The sequence below is a fragment of the Halichoerus grypus genome, chromosome 4, assembly GCF_964656455.1.
Source record: "Halichoerus grypus chromosome 4, mHalGry1.hap1.1, whole genome shotgun sequence".
Classification (NCBI taxonomy): domain Eukaryota; kingdom Metazoa; phylum Chordata; class Mammalia; order Carnivora; family Phocidae; genus Halichoerus; species Halichoerus grypus.
The window spans coordinates 160,516,179-160,537,659 of record NC_135715.1 but is presented as its reverse complement, the minus strand read 5'-3'; the positions used below and the strand labels follow the sequence as shown (position 1 = coordinate 160,537,659).

General features: G+C 39.3%; 2 protein-coding genes across 4 annotated transcripts in view; one reads left to right on the top strand and one right to left on the bottom strand.

Moving 5' to 3' along the window:
• Positions 1-3,739, bottom strand: part of STRADB (STE20 related adaptor beta) — a 43,285-nt gene extending 39,546 nt beyond the window's left edge. The window contains exons 1-3 of one of the 2 annotated variants that reach the window (XM_078071193.1): positions 3,515-3,739; positions 2,290-2,422; positions 216-311 (exon numbers count right to left, since the gene is read on the bottom strand). In XM_078071193.1, the coding sequence (XP_077927319.1) occupies positions 216-227 (12 nt within the window). In that variant the 5' untranslated portion in view covers positions 228-311; positions 2,290-2,422; positions 3,515-3,739. The remainder of the gene's footprint in view (positions 1-215; positions 312-2,289; positions 2,423-3,514) is intronic. The other variant, XM_036098607.2, reaches the window with a different exon arrangement.
• A 155-nt stretch (positions 3,740-3,894) lies between these two features.
• The window catches only part of TRAK2 (trafficking kinesin protein 2), a 66,745-nt gene continuing 49,158 nt past the window's right edge, over positions 3,895-21,481 (top strand). Inside the window, exons 1-2 of one of the 2 annotated variants that reach the window (XM_078071191.1) lie at positions 3,895-4,128; positions 10,775-10,818. The gene's annotated coding sequence lies outside the window, so the exon portion shown is untranslated. The remainder of the gene's footprint in view (positions 4,129-10,774; positions 10,819-21,481) is intronic. The other variant, XM_036098597.2, reaches the window with a different exon arrangement.

Sequence of the window (21,481 nt, the reverse complement as noted above, 5' to 3'; positions counted from 1 at the left end):
ACTTATTTGAGAGAGATTGAGAGAGAGAGACAGAGTGCACAGGGAGAGAGGGAGGGCGGAGAGAATCCCAAGCCAACTCCTCGCAGAGCATGGAGCCTGACCTGTGGCTCGATCTCACGACCCTGAGATTATGACCTGAGCCGAAACCAGGAGTCAGAGGTTTAACAGACTGTGACACCCAGGTGCCCCGAAATTAAATGTTAATACAAACTTACCAAGAGAGACATTGAATCGTTTTAGTTCACAGAAAGTGTCAAAAATCCATCTACTCCAAAAAAGATTTTCCTTTATCTTCAAGATGAAGAAATATCCTATTATAAAAAACAAAAGCAAAATAATTTAGATTTAAATAAAAGTTCCCTGAACTAGTTGCTATAAACCCTTATGATATTTAGGCAGTTATCCTTTGATGCAAGGACTACAGACATTTCTGAAAAGTGTCTTTACAGAGCATTTCTGTTTACAGAACACAATTTGGGATCTGACGTCACAACAGAAAGGCAGAGTTAAGTTGAAGGAAGATTCTGAGTATTTCCAAAGGCCAATATACCTGCATCTCTCCTTCCCTATCTTTTCTGTATTTTTAAAGAAACTTAAGCAAATGTGAAAGCAGTATAGAAAATCAATGTTGGACCCACTTACAAATATGCCCCAATAATTTCCAATGATTCCAGTTATAAGTAAATGTTGAAGGTTCCAAAGCTTCCTGATTGGATTAATTACCTATTAAATCATTTGGGGTCCATGACTAGCAAATTTGGGAAAGAATCTGGATTAGTAACACACTAGGAATAACATTTTCTTGTTGCCATATGTTGTTTTTTAAGATTTTATTTATTTGAGATAGAGCAAGCATGCACGACTTGGGGGAGGGGCAGAGGGAGAGGGGGAAGCAGACACCCCACCCCACCCCCAGCAGGGAGCCAGACTTGGGCTTGATCCCAGGATCATGACCTGAGCAGAAGGCAGACGCTTAACCCACTGAGCCACCTAGGTGCCCCTCCTTGTCATGTGTTTTTAACCAACTGAGCCACCCAGGCGCCCCTTGTCATGTGTTTTTAAAAAAAAGAAATTTCTTTTCAGTTCCACATAAAAATAATATTTTTAGGCTGAATATTTTTTACCTTATGATTCTTAGTTCTCAATTCTATTCTTCCTAGAATTTGACAAGTATGAAAGATATGAGGATTATACAAATAATTCCTGTCCACTTTCACCAGTAGAGTATTAATCTCAATAGTTTATGAAGACGCTGCAACAGATTCAGAAGTTTAAAATAGCAACTTCTTCAGATTCAAGGAACTACAAAGGCACCACCAAAACTTTCCAGATTTTTCCTAACAGAAAGAGTGGCAATGTTCTAAACTTTCTAGTGTTGGGTGTTTTGTTACACCTAACCAATATCATCTCTTTCTTCTTAATTGTGGTTTGTTATTTTAATGAGATCCCCAAGTTTAATCAAGATAAATATCTAAGCAAAATGAAAGAGAAAAGGAAGATTGTGTAAACAATAGATATTATAGAGCAGTATCCAATTTTACTGCTAAGGAAAGATATGAATTTATTCAGGATATTCACTACAAACCAGAAGTAGAGAACAGGAGGAAGAAAAACCTGAAAGGGTATGATTATTTTGTCACCTGCCATTCATTGTCATCAATTTAAGGCAGTGCAGTGTCATTTGCTGTATTACAAAAGGGGGAAAGCAATACTTGCTCTGCCCACCTTCCAGGGTGATTGAGATCAAATGAGATACTTCATCTGAAAGGGCTCATAACTACCAAACACTGTACCAATATAAGAACTTGAGTGGATGCTCTGAAAGGTACACTCAAATATTACCAGTGGCAGCTCAAAATGGTAAGGCTCATTTGGAAAGCAAGTTGGCAATGTTTCAATGACCATGAAAATACTCATACCTTTTGATCCAGTAAAATTCTCACCTCCCCAATCAACTCTAAGGAAACGTCTAAATAAATGAAGAAACCATACACCTGTAGAAAGTCATTACACTGTTAATCTGAAGCAGCCAAGTATTCATTCCACGTGTGTTTAATGAATGGCTACCATGGTCAGGCACTGAGGACACTCACTGATGATCAGGGCAGACAAGGCAGTTTACATTCCCACAGACAGAAGGATTAGGGATGTCGTGATTAACTCAGTTTTCTGGTTATCAGGATTTTGTTTCTTTCTTTTTCCACTCCGTATCAGTAAGTTAAGTAACAACAAAAGACTTTAAATTCCATTACATTATCTATATTTCAGAAAAACTCAGAAGAAACTGACCGATTTATGAGAATTGCTAGTAAAGGAGTTGTCCCACGGGGGTGATTTAATCCCACAGATTTCTGCTTTAGATATGCCAGACGATTAAGAGATGATTTTACAAGACATTTTGAGGTCAAGGCAGCAGCTGCACCTGGTCAAGAGGGTGGTGGGGTGGGAGGGATAGATTCGCGGTCATAATTTTCTCCTGCATGCTCTTTCTCTAGATACGGATACAAATCCTTCTTAAAGAAATCATACTTCAGACCTATAGTTTTAAATATATTACATCAGTGTGGTCCCTTGCATTTGTGTCTAACAAGCTAATTAGGGTATAGCTTTATAAATAATTTAAATTTGCTCCATTATAGAATGGTTCGTCCAAAGGCTTTAATATCAAAGGTTAACAATTTCTGTGAAAATCATAGGGCGCATTTATTTACAGAACTCGGATTTTGAGTTAATTTAGGCATCCAACAGAGGCTATTGTTAGAGGGAATGCAAAAAAAAACTTAACTCTGCTGAGCCTTAAAATTACTATAATTTTCAGAGATCTTGAGAAGCCATAAAATCTTTAAAAATTATAGCGACGCACAACTCCGTAAGATTTTCCAAACTTAGTATCGTGACTCATGCTTTCAAAAAATATTTCCTGAGTGCCTACTGTGCGCCAGACGGACTCTGTGCTAGGCAGACGCTGTGTCACAAAATCCTGACCAAGTTCTGAGGAAAAAGGTATTCGACACAACAAAGCCACGAGGAAAAAACACAACGCTGAATTTAAATACTGAGAACAAAACGAAGCTGGAGCATTTAATTGTGTAAGAGGTTCTTTCCGAGTCCTGCTTTGGGGGATCGCGACAGCGAACTCGCCGAAGGGGGTACACAGAACCTCGGCCAGAGGGTGTCTTCTGTTTGGAAACTCCTCCAGGCTCGGGAGCGCTGCCAAAGGTGAGAGGTGGGGGAAGAGAGCACTTCGGGCAGCTCGCGCCCCGCGCACCTGGCAAGCACCGCCTACACCGAACGCAGGTGCCTCCGCCACGGGGCGGCCGGGGACTTAGGGGCCGCTCGCCTAGCCACGCCACGCTGACTCCAGCCACCGCTCCGCCGGCTGCCCGGGCTTGGGTTCGAGGCAGGGGGGCGAGTTCTAGCCTCGGGCTTCCCGGGGCGTGCGCGGTACAAGCCGCGCTCCCTCAGGTCCCCGACCCAGCCCTCCCCCTTCCCCTCCCCGGCCTCCCCTCATTACCCTGGCGGCGACCACGACCAGCGACTCTCCTCAGGCGGCCAGCGGCGCGGGGCCTATGGGCCCCGGGAGCCCAGCCCGCCGTGGGGCACCTCGAGCGCACAAGACCCGCTCCCAGCGCGGGCCGCGGGGCGCAGCAAGGCGGAGCGACCCGGACTGGGGCTGTGGGCCTGGAACTCTGCCCCAGCCCCAGGCAGTCCGCCCGGAGTGCATTCGCCCCAGGGTCGCGGCCCCGCCTCCCGCCCCAGGGCCAGGCTGCTAGGGGGCGGGGCCTTCTAGCTTGGGGGCGGGACAAACGCGCAACAGCTCCGAAGGGTGAGGGGGCGGGCGGACAGGAAACCACAATTCCCGGCAGGTCGCGCGCTGGCGCCGTAGAGGCTGCTGGGAGAGTGGGTCTTCGCTCTTCTCCAATGTGTGGGGCTGCTAGAGAGCCGGCCTCGCTGCAAAACCGAAGTCGCCAAGTGATGATGCTGTGAAGTCGCCCGCCCGTCCCTGCCACGCCCGGGCGGTTACTGGCAGCGGCGGCCGCTTCGGCTGCAGCTCTCAGGCTGACACCGCTTTAGATTCTATTCCCTGAGGGAGCGCGGGCGGAGGACGGAGGACGTCGAGCCATGCCAGTGAGTAACATTCCCGCGCGTGACTCGAATTTGCCCTTGCCAACTTCTCCTGAAAGCGGAGGAGCCTCCCCGCCCCGAGCTCTTCCCGGTCCTCGGAGGTCACGCGCGGACATCAGAGCCGGAGGCTGGGTATCGCAGGCCCGGGTCTTCGTCCGGTCCCCGCCCCGCGGTGGGAAGTGGTTTGTTTCCCAAGTGTGGGTGCGAAGTGATAGGCGCTGGGCTCTGGTCTGCGGGTTCATCCCAGCTGCGCCTCTGAGGATTGGCAGTATCTCATTCTCTGCCGGAGAGCATCCACCTGGAACCCCATCCTTGAGCGATGAGCGGCTTTCGTGTCTGGACGTTAAACCTTTAGCCTCGGCCACCATGTGTGATGTCAGCGAAAGGAGAGGATATTGCAAAGAGCTCTTTCTATGCTGAATTGGGCTTTTCTTGCGATTGATTTTGAGCCAGATACCAAATATGCTTTAAAAGAAACGGTTAACTTTAGTTTCAAGCGTAAATAATAGATGTTGGCAGATGTCCTTTTTAGTACCAGCGTAAAGATAATCTCCCAAACACTTAAAAGAGTTCTGGGTCATAATAATAACGGTGAACTCAGCTCATTGCTGCAATTTCTGAGCCAGAAAAGAAAGAAAGAGAAAATCCCGAAGCAGTAACTTTTCACTGGAAATTCATCAAGCTAGAATAGACCATAGAAATAAAATGACATGTACTCTTCCAGTTTTTTAAAAAATATATTTCAGGAAAATTTGTCCTGACCTTCATATCTTTGCTGTAGAATTGGAAGTCTGAGTTACAGTGATCTCCAAATAGCATGTTAATAGCGTTGACGTGACACTTCAGAACAAACTGTGAAGGACATTTGGTGGTGGGAAAGGGCAGGGATGAAGACACTTTATCATCTCAGCAGCTTTTCCAGCTTTCTGTTTTTAAAATTAATGTTCAACAAAGTCTCAAACATTCAGCAATCTCATGTATAAAAGACAGTGTTTTGTTACTTTACAGATTTTTATTCATATGTTGAAGGAGTTATAAGAAAGAACAAACATTTGAGTACATTTGACCCTTGAACAACAGGGGGTTAGGGGCACCAACCCTCCTGTACAGCTGAAAATCCGTATATAATTTTTGACACTCTAGAAACTTTACTAATAGCCTGTTTGACCAGAAGCCTTATTGATAACATAAACAGTTGACTAACATATTTTGTGTTATACGTATTACATTCTGTATTCTTAAAATAAAGTAAGCTAGAAAAAAGAAAAAGTTAAGAAAATTATAAGGAAAAGATATTACATTTCTTACTGCATCGAAAAAAATCTGTGTATAAGTGGACCCTTACAGTTCAAACGCATGTTCAAGTCAGCTGTACTTTTAATCAGCCAGGCACACCAGTCATGAGCTCTATATACGTTCACTCAATCACTATAATAACCCTGTTGTGCTAATTTGAGGCTCATAGGGTTTGCTTACGTTACAAGTGGAGATTCAAACCTAGATCTGCCTTGCGTCAAAGTTACAGGTCAGGTAAGTTGTACCTACATCAGAAATTACCTTAAAGTTTGGATGATTCAAAACTATTTTCCAGCATTATTTCCTAATACTGGTTCCTTATACACCTTGAATATCTAGAAGAAGTTCTGAACCCCTGCTTTAGTACTTTTGAACAAAGTGTTCTCTCTGCTTGCCATTCCTGTACCCCACAGAGCTGCTCATTTCGACCCCAAAGCCCATTCCAAATCCACCACAGTTTACTTGTGTAAGGCATGATAGGATTGGATTTTCATCTCAAAGGTCCTTTCTAGTTCAAAGGTTTATTGATTCTACAATTGAAAATATGAGCCAAAGAGTATTATTTTTCCACTGGAAACTGGAAATCATGGTTAACATCAGTAGTCACAAAGAGTAGAAAAACCAGTTTCTTAAAAATTTTACATCAATATCCAAAATATGTTAAACACCAATATAAGGAATGAGACAGATAGTAATATATTATTTCATGATTATTATTATCTGTAAGTTTTTGAACCTCTTTAGTTACCATCTTGTTTAGTTATTAAGAAATCTGAGGCATTAAGGTAATACATTTAAAATGACTTAGTAAATAAAGGGACTAAATTATTCATGGCTTCCAGTCATATTTGCTCAGACCTGCAGTGTTCATGTAGTAATAGGAAACATTTATGTAATACTTACTATGTGTTAGATACCTATCTTAACGTTTTACCTATATTATCCTCACAATAGCACTACGAGGTGTTTTTGTAGATAGGCAAATGAAGCAGAGGGTAAGTTAACATACCCAAGGTCATTCATCTTCTATCATTCATCTACTAAGTGGTGGAACTGGGTGTCAAACCCAGGCAAGCTCAGAATCTTTAGCATTTACTGAGCACCTACTGTGAACCAACCCCACAACTGGGTGTTTTTATTATAATTAGATCATTTATCAGTACAACTACCTTAAATAGAACATAAGTTCAGCATTTGGTGACTACCCAAAGCTACAAGATAAGTAAATGGTTGAACCAAAATTTGAACCCACTCTTGCCTTTCTTCAAAGCCCTTCTTCTTTCTTCTACTTTCCCTTAATAATCAAATCTTTATTAAATACCTTTGATGGGCCAGAGACTGTGCTAAGTGCTAGGGATTTAGCCCCTGCTTTTAAGAAACACAGTCTGAAGAGGGAAAGACACAATTGTTATAGTGTATTAATAGGATAGCAGTATACAGAATGCAGCAGAGGTTCTATAGAAACAGAGAGAAAGGGTAGTGAACTCTGCCTGTGGGGTGAGAAGGCTTGGTCCAGTCTTAGAAAAACATATGGGAATTAGCCTGGGCAAAGAAGAGGAAAAGGGATTGTTTGGGGCTGAATTTTGCCCCACCAAAATTTGTGTGTTAAAGTCCTAACCCCTGTAACTTCAGAGTGTGACTGTATTTGGAGATGGGGCCTTTGAGGAGGTGATCGACTTAAATGGGGCATTTAGGGTGGGTCATAATTCATTCTGACTTGTGTCCTTATAAAAAGAACTTTAGAAAGAAAAAGAGACACCAAGGATGTGTGCACAGAGGAAAAAAAATATGTGAGAACACATTGAGAAGGTGGGCATCTGCAAGCCTCAGGAGAAACCAAGCCTGCCAACACTTTGAGATTTGATTTCTAGCCTCCAGAACTGTGAGGAAATACATTTCTCTCATTTAAGCTACTCAGTCTGTGGTATTTTGTTATGGCATCTATGCTATTTTGTTATGGCAGTCCTAGCAAACTAATTCAGGGATGTTCTAGCAAAAGGAATGACATACAAAAAGCCTTTGAGGTGTGCCAGGTGATTAGGTTTCATGGTAAGAAGCGTTGAGAGATGAAGCTGGAGATTAGGCTGGGGCCATATTAGGACAATTTTGTATGAAATGCTAAGGAGCTGAACTTTATCCTAAAGGGGATGGCATGGAGAGGGTTTCTAGCAGAGGAAAAACATTGAATATTGATTTTAGAAAGACTACTCTGACCTTTGTGGAGGATGGATTAAAGGGGATAAGACGGGAAGCAAGAAAATTAGGTGGAAGCTGTACTAAATATTTTCTCAGAATATTGAAATGTCAAACTAAAACAGAACTATTGTTAACATAAGGGAGATTTTAAAGGGCGCAGCTAACCCTTAGGGCAAACATGGAGGATTTAGGAAGAATTTGTATGTACCTCTTAGTACCTAGAAACTGGCTTTACTTTTGACATTTTGCTTTGCATGAATAAATAAAGCTTTACTCAACTATCACAGAATATTCAGTATTTTCCCACTAATAGACACTTTTATGGTGCTTACACCGTTCTAAGCCAAGTCCTTTGACAACCTTATGAAATATCTACTATTACTATTTCCATTTTATACATAAAGATATCGAAGCACAGAGAGGTTAAGTAACTTGCCCATGGTCGCATAGCTAATGGCAGTGTTAGATTCAAACTCAAGCAGTCTGTCTTCAGAGTCTGTGCTCCTAGCCATTATACTACATGTTGCCATATATTATTTATCAAGATCTTCAACTACCTATGAAAGGAGGAGGAAGTAATACAAAAATAAATTGAATATGTATGCTGTAGTGAGTATATAGTTTATCAGAGGAGATAAGGAATAATTACATGGTTAAAAAATGTCTTAGAGAAAAGTGGAGAGTATTGGGAAGTAATCTTACTTCAAGTTGGGGCTTCTGGGAAATCTAGCATTGGGAAAAAGTGGCATTTGAACGGGGATGTGAAGAATGGCTACACTTCGAATATGTAGAAGGAGGGAGAGATATTAAAGGTAGAAGAAATCACATGACAAAGTTATAGGATTGGGAATTTCCTGGTGTTTTTAAGGAGCTAGTAAATACAATCCTTTGTTTTGGCTGGGATATATTGTGTGGTTGGAGAATCTAGTTTGGGGGTCATGGGGAAACAAATGTCTGGGAAAGAGAGGTCTTAGGGATTGAGGGGCAACAAAAATTGTGAAGTTTGAAGTCAAATGATTGAGGTATATGCCAGATGTAATTATCTTTTAGGAGAGGATAAAGCTCATCTAGTACCAACTTGTAAGTTAACAAATCCTATCTTCACTGTCTCACAGATCCCTCTTATTGTTTCCATTCAACTCTTTTATGCCTTTGTTACAATGATCCAGGCATAATGTGATAAAAATTTTAAATTATTTTTGTCTCTAATCTTTCCATTGTTGAAATTTATCCTATATTCTGACTCCAGTTTTATTTCTCAAATGTCACTTTTTAAAAAAAGATTTTATTTTTAAGTAATCTCCACTGCTTAGAGTAGAAGCACCTAATGTGGGACTCGAACTACAGCCCTGAGATTAAGAGTTGCATGCTCTCCCGACTGAGTTAGCCAGGTGCCCCTCAGATGTCACTTTCCATTTAGAAACTTGTTTCCTGTGGGATCAAGTTCAGACTTCTTAATCTGAACTTGTCAAATTCAAAGCTCCAAGTACTTTCCCAGTAATAATTCCCACTTAAATTGGTCTGTATACTGCTGCCAAACTGGCTCTGTCTGCTGTTGGCTCTGGGGCTTCTTTTTTTTCTTTGTCCTTTACCTACTGGATACGCCTCTTCTCACTATCCAAATCTTTCCATCCTTGAGGAACCCACTTAAATCTTACTCCTATATGAAACCAGACCACTTCAGCTAGAAAAGAGCTTTCCCTCCACCTGACTGTATAATTTAATACTCATTAAATATTTATTATCTGGTGGTGTTATCTTCTCTTTGATATCCTAGACCATTAGATCTTAGGTTTAATCTAGATCATAGAACTCATTACAGCTCTCCCTAATAGATCTTAAATTTCTTAGATCTTTAACCTCCCTTAGGGCAGATTGTATACTGTTGTATACTGTTGTATGCTGTTGTATACTTTTTTTTTAAATCTCTTTTCAGTCTTTCAGTTTAATTCAAGAGGCATTTATTGAAAACTGTCCAATAAGCAGCTGATTGACCAGTTGTTAGCTCAGGTAATTTTATTGACATTTCTTATGTAACAGGCTTCTTAATATGTAATGTTCCTAGCTATACTACTGACTCACATAACCTTGTGGATATCCGGTTTAACCACACTATATTATGATTTATTTGTGCTAGAAAATGAGCATACTCATGGTATAGAGGTGTTAACTAATTCATGTTGTAAAGATCATTGAGGTCTTTGAAGCTTATCCATATACCTCTGTCAGTTTTGCCAAAGTTCAAGTTTTTTCTCTTTAGAAAGCTTTCTGACATGGGGCGCCTGGGTGGCTCAGTCGTTAAGCGTCTGCCTTCGGCTCAGGTCATGATCCCAGGGTCCTGGGATCGAGCCCCGCATCGGGCTCCCTGCTTGGCCAGGAGCCTGCTTCTCCCTCTCCCACTCCGCCTGCTTGTGTTCCCTCTCTAGCTGTCTCTCTCTCTCTGTCAAATAAATAAAATAAAATCTTTTAAAAAAAAAAAAAAAGAAAGAAAGCTTTCTGACAATAAAGAAGGAATAGCTCAAATAAAATAGGGTCTAATTTAAGAGCATTACACTATTTTGTGTTACAGTAGAGTTGATATATGCATTAATGGTGAAAGAATTCACCCACCAGTTCAGTTAATAGTTCATTTAACAACAAATATGTAATGAGTTGCTTAAGCTCCTGCCATTATACTCTCATTCTGATCAGCAAGGAAGAAGAAAGGGAGAAGGTAGGCACTTCCCCTTCCTTCCTGGAAGTAAGTTGTAATATATGTTGTGAAAGAAACAATTTAGATGCTGAGTTAGAAAATAAAGATGGCAGGGGAGGCTACTTTGGATCAGGTGGACTAGTAACTTCTCCCTGAGGATAATTTTTCAGCTGAGATTAGAAGGGTGAGAAGTAGTTACCATATAAAGAACAAGAGGGAAGAATATTCCAGGTACAGTGAACAATTACAAAGATCCAGAGATAGGAGAGAGTGTGATGAGGAAGTAAAAAAGCCTGATACAAGGCTGTGTCTCTTTGGCTGAGTCTGAGCAAGGAGAGTGGTGCAAGATGAAGAAAGAGAAGTAGTCAGGGGCTAGACTACACCAGATGTGTGGATTTTATTCTAGGTTTTTTGTTTTTGTTTTTTAAGGAGTTTAGCTTTTAAAACATTTTTCTTGTCTTACAGAGAAGAGAGAAACCAAGAAATTGAGCATGGAGGCCTGTTAAGAGGTTGGTTTGTAGACTAATAGGTAATGATGGGTAGAATTAGGATGATAGAAGAGGGGATGAAGAGAAATGGGTAAATTTGAGGTATTAGACTATACAGGATTGGTAATGGATTGGATGTGGAAGGTGAAAGAAAGGAGGTATCTATGGTTCAGTGGATCAGTTCAAGAATTACAGTCAGCCTGTGAGAAATTTGGATATCAGAAGAAGTCTGGTCCGAAGAGCCAGATTGGGAGTTATTAACAGTAAAGAGGTAGTTTAATCTGTGGTAGTGGTTGGTTTACACAAAGGTAAATGAAAAACAGCAGTAATAAAGAACACAGTCACGGTTGGAACTTTAGGAAATATCAACATTTAAGGATCAAGGGAATGGAGCTGGGTGATCCAATGAAGGGATTTGAGAAAGTGCATTCATTGTAAGATGTAGGCTTCAGGAGAGCCATAGGAAAATTGAAGTAGGGAGTAGTCAACAGTATTGAACCAGAGATACTTAAAATAACAACTAAGAAAGTACCATTGGATTGGTTAGCAGGGCCTCTTGGTGACTGAAGGGAAGGCGGTTTCAGGAAAACTCAGATTGTAGTAGGATTGAGGTATGAATAAAAGATGAGGAAAAGGGAAAGTAAATACTCTGAAGAAGCTTGACTGAAGACAGAAGGCAGTAGCTAGAGGGGAACCCAGAGTTTTGAGGAAGGGAGATTTTTAAATTTTAATTTTATCTGTTTTTAATCAAGTGGAAGATTTTGAGCATTATAATAGGCCAAGGAGGAGGGTGTGGCTAGTGGATAGGGATAACTGGTAGAGCAAAGTTTAGAGAAGTCAGGAGTAGAGACTTAAGTAACATATATTTCATTGTTTTTTCACTGGGTGGACATATACATATGGTAGACAAATTGAAAGGTGTATGATGAAAAATAAGTTTCTCTCCCCCTTCTGTCTTCCAGCCACCCAGTTCTTCTAAGAGGATTGCTAATTTACGCTCACATTAACGAGTGTGCAAGTACATGATTGAGGTTATGCTTATACTTAATTCTCAGAGTTTGGAGAAAAAGCTAGCTATAGATTATGTGGATTTATTGGTGTGAGGAATAAAAGTAAGAGAGATGGAGAACAGATGGGGGTTCAGAGATGAGTATAAAAGACATCTCATCTCAGAAAAGAACATTTAAGAGGGTAATGGAGGGCATGCCTATGGTGTGAGGCCCACAGGTGATGACTGAATTTACAGCAGCCCCATTTCCCATGGTTTTGTGACCTTTCCAGGAGAACTTAACTACTTCTTTATATTTAAAATGCATGTCAGCTTAGAAAATGAACTTCTCAAAAATTCATCGCTTAAGTAAAGTAAACACATGTTCGGGGTCCAAGTGCCAAAGCTCTGCTTCTATTCTTACTGCTTTGAGTCATAGGCATGTTGTGTGTGGTACTTTGAGGTTATTCAGGCCAGTGGTATAAATCAAAACAAAGGGAAACTTGTTGGTTAAGAAAGAGCATTCTCTGTCTGAAGGAAGAAAGGAAGAGGAGGAGACTAGAAACCAACTAAAATGTCTCCGAGATGGTACTACTGTTCCTAAAGCACATAATCTAACAACTTAAAATTTTTTTTTCAAATACTTTTATCTCTTTAGCTAGTACTAAGCTAAATCACTCTCTTTTCCTTTGTTTTATTTTTAGTCACAAATTAAGAAGACTACAGAGGAGACTTAGCAGTTGTGAGGTTTTTAAGAAGATATTTGATCATTTTCATTTGATGTGGGGCTATTTTTTATTAGCTTTATTTTGTCACTTAATTTTTTTTCCAAGTTTTTGTTTAAATTCAAGTTAGTTAACATATAATGTAGTATTGGTTGCAGGAGTAGAATTTAGTGATTCATCACTTAACATATAACACCCAGTGCTCATCCCAACAAGTGCCCTCCTTAATGCCTATCACCCATTTAGCCCATCCCCCCACCCACCTCCCCTCCAACAACCCTCAGTTTGTTCTCTATAGTTAAGAGTCTCTTGAGGCACCTGGGTGGCTCAGTTGGTTAAGCGACTGCCTTCGGTTTGGGTCAAGATCTTGGGGTCCTGGGATCAAGTCCCACATCAGTCTCCCCCTGCTCTGTGGGGAGCCTGCTTCTCCCACTCCCTCTGCCTGCCACGCCCCCTCAGGAACTCATAAGCGAGCTTGTGCTCTCTCTCTGTCAAATAAATAAATGAAAACAAACAAAAAAAAAAGTCTCTTAAGTTTGCCTCTCTGTCTCTTTTTTTATCTTATTTTATTTTTCCTTCCCTTTCCCTATGTTCATCTGTTTTGTTTCTTAAATGGATGTGGGGCTTATTTTAAATGCATCCATAAACAGCTACAAATGCTGCTAGTGGAAAACATGATAAAACTAAGCAACAAGCCAAAGATTCCGATTTAGCCTTCCTATGACACTGAAAACTAGTTCTTTTTAGTTTTTACAAGAAAAGTGGGTACTGTGTTATTGCTATAAAAATGATAAAGCACCCTTTTAACAGCCAACTCATAGTTTTTCATAAAGCAAATAAGTGTTTTCTTTCAAATGTTCAATCTTTGCTTAATTTTTCAAGGCAATTCATTTAATTGATGTTGGACTGAAATGTATTAGTAGTCAGTTTTGTTCATTAAATTACTTCTGTAATTCAGTTTATTGACATTTTTCATCTTTAAGCTTATAGTTAGGCATGTATTGCGAGCCTACTATGCACCCGTTGCTTTTAGCTTTGGGGCATACAAAAATAAAATACCTTCATTTAAAGAGCTTATAGTGTTGTAGCAAGAAAGAAAGTGAGCACATAGTCTTCTGGTAACACCCAAGATGAGGAGTCAGTAAATACTGATTAAGGAGTAAATCATAATGAAAAATTTTACGATTTCCTAAACCATTTTTCCCATGTTTGTAATCCACTCTGTATTTCTCTATAGCAATTAACATTAAAATTCTCACAAAAGAGAGAAGAACCTATACTTTTCTTAGGAGACAGTAAAGAAGGGACAGAGTGTATTCTCATAGCCAGCCTACGGAAGAGAAAAAAGAACAGGTGAGAAAAGCACTTGACAAAATTGCTAAAGGAAGAGAAGCAAGCCAACTAAATCCCTAGTGCTGGAGAGATGAAAGAAAGAGGTACTTGTAGAACCAGTCAAGGGCAGAAAAGCAGGTCCTAGGGTTCAGTCTCATGCAGACATCTTCTGGGTTCTCTGATAACCTGGTTATCTGGTTTCTCAGCCAACAGCAGGTTGGAAAGCAGAGAGGCACACTGCAACAGCAAAGTGTGATGGTTGATAGCCTCCCGGTAAGGGGGCAGAACAAAATGAGAAGTAGACTTAAAATCTCCAAAAAATTAGCATTTCACACCATTTATTGTAGGAAGAAAGTGCTCTTTAAGAATTTATAATCCTGGAGGTTATAGCTGTAGTCACTATGTTATAATGCAGTGATGGCTAGTCATAGTAATGACCCTGAGTCATTAGATTCTTTTCAGTCTGTCCTATCTAAGGACTTTTTTTCCCCCTCCCATGCAGTTGGACTTTTCTCATTCTGTGTTTTAACTTTAGGGGGAAAATATCTTACTACCAACGTTTTTAAAATAAGAAACCTGGGGGGGGGTTGCTATTAAATATTTTGTGGGTTTTGCCAGTGTGTCAAACCCATCTCTAGGGAATGTTTGCAACTTCCTTGTAACTGGTGGGCTTAATTGATATAGCCCTGCCCATAACTAACATCTCTTATAGAAACTCTTAAGAAGCCTATATAGATTTTTATAAATTGGGCTAAGAAACCCGTCAATTTTCAAATACTCTGACAGTCTTAGGTTTCTAATGTAGTTTCATTTTTCTCCCTACTATAGATTACAAGGATGTAACTTGACTAGAGGTTGATTCATTCATTCAATAAGTATTGAATACCTGGCATTTGTAAGATATTAAGATACAGGTGGACTTAATTTATTGGAATAAGGATTTATTTTGGTCTATATTGCACTAATTTTAGCAGCTCTGAACACATAACAGAATTATTCCCAATTTATGGTAATACATCTGCATTATTTTCTTGATACTGTAAAACAGCCCTTTTTTTTTTTTAAAGCCTGGGTAGCTCAGGTCATGATCCTAGAATCCTGGGATCAAATCCTGCATCCAGCTCCCTGCTCACCAGGGAGTCTGCTTCTCCCTCTCCTTCCTCCCCTCCCCCCTGCTCCTGTGTGAGCACTCTCTCTTTCAAATAAATAAATAAAATCTTTTTAAAAAAAGACAAAATCAAACTCAGATTTGGAGTTTTATGGCATATGATATACATAACACAGATCATTCTGCTTCATTGTTAATACAGCCAACTTTGATATCAGATGACTTATTTCTAAAAATAAATTATAAAGCACTTAAGAAAAAATTGGAGACTGAAAAAGAAATTTGGAGGCTTGTTGTTTTTCTTTATTCATTAATCAATATGTGTTTTTACGAAGTGGAGTGGAGATGTAGAATTTCTCAAACCACATACACTCACTGTCCTTCACACTCCTAGTCTCTTGCTAGTAGAGCCCAGAGAGAGGTTGGAGGTCCCAGCTTTGGAAAAACATAGTCGTGGGTTTGATTCTGGGCTCTTCCTAGCTTGGGCAAGTTAATTAACCTCTAAGCTTTAGTTTTCTTATCTATAAAATGATGACAATAATAATAATCACATCTTGGGGTTGTTGTGAGAATTAAAAAGGATCATGTGCATAAAGCATTTATTCCAGTACCTAGCACATAGTAAGTGCTCTGTGAGTGTTAGCTATTATTATTAGAAAAGACTGAATTTGGAACAGAATTGAAAATACATTTCTCTATCATGCATTTTTCATTTGAAACACAGAAGGTTCTTGTGTCTTTATTATCAATTGTTTAACATAAACTGATTTTAGAAAACTTCTATAGTGCTAGTTTCACTTGTTATATTCTACAGTAAAGTCATGAATTTAACAAGGAAGTTTTGGATTGTTTTCATTGTCAAAAGAAGTAGTTTCTGCTCGGGAAAAGTTTCACAGAACAGTGAGGTCTCCTATTAAATTGTTCACATCTAGAAACTGAAGTTTTCTCAGTATACTCTGAGTTGATAGGTCTGGAGGAAAAGACACACTAAGCAAACTCACTGAAGAAGAATCAATATGCCAGGATGTCTGCTCTTAATATACAATAGAACAATCAAGTAAACTGTCTGTTTTGGTTTCCATAGTTACTATATTTTTCCCTTATAGAAAAATCTTCAGGAGAAACCAAGTTAACAAAAGTTGTGTGTGTGTGTGTGTGTTTGCACGCGCGCACCCATGCGTGCTCACATTTAGACTTGGAGGACATCTGAAGCATAAGGAGCAGTACCCTAAGGGAATGGGGAGGAGTGGGCTGAGTAGCAGTAGGCATTCCAAGAGACTCACTAGCTCAGAGTAGAAGAGGGCTGAGGCTGGCGGACCAGGTAGCCAGACAGAAGGGCTTGGACTAAGGCCATAGCAACAAGCTTGGAGGACAGGAATAGGTGACTACATGGAAAGCAAGTATTGAGGAGAAGAAAGATGTCTCTTAGATTTTTGGCTCTGCTGATCAGGTGACTTGATAATATTAACTAATTAGTAAAGCAGGAAAAAACATTTCATGGGAGGATATAATTTCAGTTTGGAAAGTGATGAATTTATGTTATTGATTATAAGCTGATACTGAGAGTTCCAGTTTAAAGTCATATGCCAATTTGGGATAAAGGTAGAGACTTGGGAAGTAATTATAATATAATTGGAAATTAAGGCCTTTGAAGTAGATGAGATTCCTTAGGAGAGAAAGGAGAAGGCCCATGATAAAATCCTGAAGAACTGGGGCTACTAGCTATTAATAAGGCAGGTGGTGAAAGAGGGTTCCTAAATGTTTGCAGCGGCCTACTTACTGTGCCCATCGAGCTCACTCTAATTGTCTCCTGAGTGGCAGATAATAGCCATAGCTCAAAAAATTGATCTGTTCTTACTTGGTTCCTGAATTTCATTGGCAAACCAGAATCATCCATTTCATGTCAGTTCTCCCCTTTATCTTGAAGTGCTGGAGTTGTGACAACTGGTTTGGAAAACAATGACTAATATTTAAACCTCAATGTAATTTGAACATCTCTTTGTAGAATTACAGTACTGAAATGGTTATATGTCTAGATATGCAGAATTCTAGAAATCATTCTAGAGGGCTCCTGGATGGTTCAGTCCGTTAAATGTCTGCCTTTGGCTCAGTCATAATCTCAGGGTCCTGGGATCCAGTCCCACATCAGGCTCTGCTCAGCTTCTCCCTCACTCTCCCTCTGTGTGTGCACTCTCTCTCTCTCTCAAGTAAATAAATAAAATCTTTTTTTAAAAAAGAAATTATTCTAGAAGTATATATGTTTATAAATATGTTTATAATATTCTGTCCTGACCACTCACCCCCATTTTAAGTTACACCCTGTTCCTGGTCATATAAGATTGCACGTCCTGTTGCCACTGATTACTTTGTTGATCTGAAGAGCTGTAGTGCTTACAATTTTTCTTTTGGCATTTTTTGGAAACTTCTACTTTGGAAGGCTTTTAAGTATTATAAGTTTAAAATAACTGAAGGATTTAGGATTATCTTAAGCCACCAAAAGCAAGTTTACATTTGATTGTTAGAGGGGACAAAAAGAAAGGAAGACATGGGTTTTCTGCCTTTTATTTAGTTATTTCTGTTTTTAAAATTTGTATTTACCTATCCTACTGCTGTGTTAAAGTGGTGTTTCAAGGGGTCTTCTTAGCTATTTTACTTGAAAGTAAGCTCTGAAGAGCAGATTATACAGTAATACTCTTAAGTCTGCCAGCATGATTACATCTGTTCAGTTTCTTAATCTTTTGTGAACTCTTTATAGGTTTTCAGGTGATGATGTCTCTTGATTTAATCTAATACCTAAATTTTACCAGTCAACATTGAAAGAAAATACTTTCTGATTTGTTGGGGAAGGATTTATTTGATTCTAGAAATAGAGTACATATTCTTTTGTGGAATCTGTTGTATAAAATGTCTCTGCTCAAGGTGTTTCCCCCCATTTTTGGTTAAGAGAACAGAAAATCCCAAACTCTGTAATGCCATTTACTCTGCATTACTCACTTTTGAAGACCTATAATGTTTTTTCCTTTTTTTTTTTAATCAAAAGGACATAGATTTCTGTTTAAAAAAAAAAGATTTTTAAAATATAATAGCTATGGTGATTTTATTAATATCCCAGAATATAAATTCTTGACACCAACTGCTGTTGTGAACAAATATTTTAATATGTCTATAACCCAGATGTCAGCTGAGTGTCCAGACAGACCCTTTAAAACCTAAACGATTGGTTTGAACCTTCAGTTTCGTGTCATGGGGAAACCAAAACCCTCCCTAAGATTTCTGCAAATTGCTGATGTTCTTCTGGCCTCTGAGCTCCTGCCATCTGGATGGGGCTTCTTTCCCTTGCCTTCTCTCTCCCTCTCCAGAGAAAGAAGAAGCAGTTATTTCCCTAATCTCATGCAGAGCAGCTTAGCCTTCCTTTTGGTGCTGCAAGGCCTCACCTTCCACAAGTGGCTTTTCTGTGTATTTTCCCAAACAAAAAGCTCCTAAGAGGAGCTCTGCTGTTGTATGTTAAGATGATGAAGTGTGTACCTTATTAGGCATAATGTAGTAATAATAACCCTTTTAGTAAATCTTATTTTTTCCATTTATCAAACTTTCAAATATTTAAGTAACTCATACTAAACTCAGTCTCCACTCTTTAGAAATTCTAAGAAAACCCTATCTTTAAAAGGCTTTTGGGGCGCCTGGGTGGCTCAGTCGTTAAGCGTCTGCCTTCGGCTCAGGTCATGATCCCAGGGTTCTGGGATCGAGCCCGGCATTGGGCTCCCTGCTCCGGGAAGCCTGCTTCTCCCTCTCCCACTCCCCCTGCTTGTGTTCCCTCTCTTGCTGTGTCTCTCTCTGTCAAATAAATAAATAAAATCTTAAAAAAAAAAAAAGAAAAGGCTTTTGCAATATTAGAATTGAATATACTATATAACATCATGTAGCTCTTTTGCCAGCTCATACAGAGAAGAGAGTGCTCTCTTAAAAGGTTATAGGATTCCAGATAGAGTTTAAGTGTCAAGTTGTTCGTTCTCTTGGAGAAATAAATCAACATGATTTTGTGAATGTGAGACTGAAGTGTACCCTTTTGAGGTTTGAGTTTATTTAGTATCTTTGAGGTATTTTCTATCCCATTTTCTTTGACTAAACTGCCATATGATATCACTAAATTATTTTTGACTGCCAGATAATAATTTGCTTTGTTTTTCATATTTCTAAGCCAATCATGATTTTTTATAGAAACAAGTTTGAAAAAAATGGGTGATAGAAAAAGGCATAAAACTAGGGATGTGTAATTAGTAGGCAATTCTATCTTAAGGATTTTACATCTGTACTATTTCTTCCGATACTTACTATCATGCTGGAATGTCAAGTAAAAGATGGAATTCCTGTCTAGTAGTAGAGTTTTGAAAAGATGACGTTGTTAATACTTATTCAGCTGTTTATTGCATTTTCTGTAAAAGTTTGGTGTCATTGCTGTTTTTTATATTCTGTGGTGCAAAATACCATGATTTGAGGTATAGACCAGAGGTCAACCAACTATAGCCTATGGATTCAGCCAGTTATGCGAGCTAAAAATGGTTTTTACATTGTTAAAGGGTTGAAAAAAACAACAAAGATAATTGGTGATAGAAGCCTTATATGTCTGCAAAGCCTAAAATATTTACTACCTGGCTTTTTACAAAAAAGTTTGCTGACCCATGTTGTGGATTCTTGAGTTTTAAAGTGGATGAATAGGGGCGCCTGGGTGGCTCAGTTAAGCATCCAACTGTTGATTTCAGCTCAAGTCATGATCTCAGCGTCCTGGGATCAAGCCCCAAGTCGGGCTCCATGCTCAGTGGGGAGTCTGCTTGAGGATATTCTCTCTCTTTCTCTCTCTCTCCCCCTCTACCTCTCCCCCACCACACTCACACACATTCTCTCTCTCTAAAATAAATGAATAAATCCTTAAAAAATAAATAAAGTGGATGAATGACCTGTTAATTGTTAGGAAGTCACTGATGGAAACTGTCAGTGCTTATATAATTGTATATTTTGAGTACTGTGTAATTCACATTAAAATAATGGCATAGATTGATAATATGTTGACATGGGAAGATGAATGAGTAGGTTGCTAAACAGCATGTTAACATTATGTCTCCTAGTGAAAGATGGTAAAAGATTACAAGTAGCTTTCATTTGATTCTTCACATTTCTCTACTGCCTGGAATTTTTTTGAATTAATATATTACTTTATAATGAGAAACAAAGGTGTACATATGCATATTTTGTGTGTTGTGTTTGTGTGTTTTTTTTTTTTTATTAAAAGATTTTATTTATTTATTTGACAGAGAGAGAGATAGCTAGAGCAGGAACACAAGCAGGGGGAGTGGGAGAGGGAGAGGCAGGCTTCCCGCCGAGCAGGGAGCCCGATGTGGGACTCGATCCCAGGACCCTGGGATCATGACCTGAGCCGAAGGTAGACGCTTAACGACTGAGCCACCCAGGCGCCCCGTGTTTGTGTGTTTTGAAGAGAGAGAAACTGAATGGAAATTTCCAGGGTGGCTTATGGCTGATTTTCATCAGATAAGAAAGAAGTTTAAGAAATGTAGCTTATTCACTACTTTTAAATTCTTATCGTCTTTGAACTTAAACGTTTTTCCCTTCAAAGTTTTACTAGATAACCAAGCACTTGAAAATGCCACTATTGAGGCCCAATCTCACTTTTTTTTTTTTAATATTTCCTTAGTTGAAATCTAATTACACTGCTTTAGAGTAGGTAGGTGTAATATATAAAGCAAATGTTTCCTGTTCAGGCACATGTTCAAATTTTAAGAATTGAAGAGACACAAGAATAATTATATGAGAAGCAGTCTGCCAGAAGAACAGTAGGGTTTCCATAGGTTTTTTTTAAATTTCCCTTTTATCCCATACCTTGCTCCAAATTTCCCCCACTTTCCAGCCCACAAGGCAAGCATTTTAATATCCTTATAAATTTAATGCAGAAAAAAATTTAATTTATTGTGTAAATATCATTATGGTAGCTCTCTAATTTTGCTTCTTGCTTTATTCACTCAGCGCTGTATTTCTGGGGCTGTGTTGCTCCATGCATGTATCCACTGCATTCTACCAATCTGCTCTCTAGCAAGTAGGCCCTCACCTTACTATCACTAATAGCAATACAGGAGACAGTCTCCTACATGTCTCTTTATAGGGTGATATGAGAATTTCTTTGAGATAGGTAATTATCACGGGCAAAATTGCTGGATCTTAGGGGACATATATACTTAATTTGACTACATAATTTCTGTTGGTTCCTTTGAATGGCTATACTCCCATCATGCATTCTCACCATGGGCTTTTTATTTGGGGAAATTTTTGTAAGAGTTTCCCTAACACCAGTAGTTAGTGACAAGAAACGATTACCCTAGGTAAGAATAATTGTTAGAACTCCTGAATTACTGCTAGGTGGCAGTGCCAGGTGAGATATATAGCCATGCTTTTTATAAGAGCATGTGCTTTTTGAGAGTAGAGCTGTTAACAATGTGGGAGGGTAGGAACTGATCTGAATCC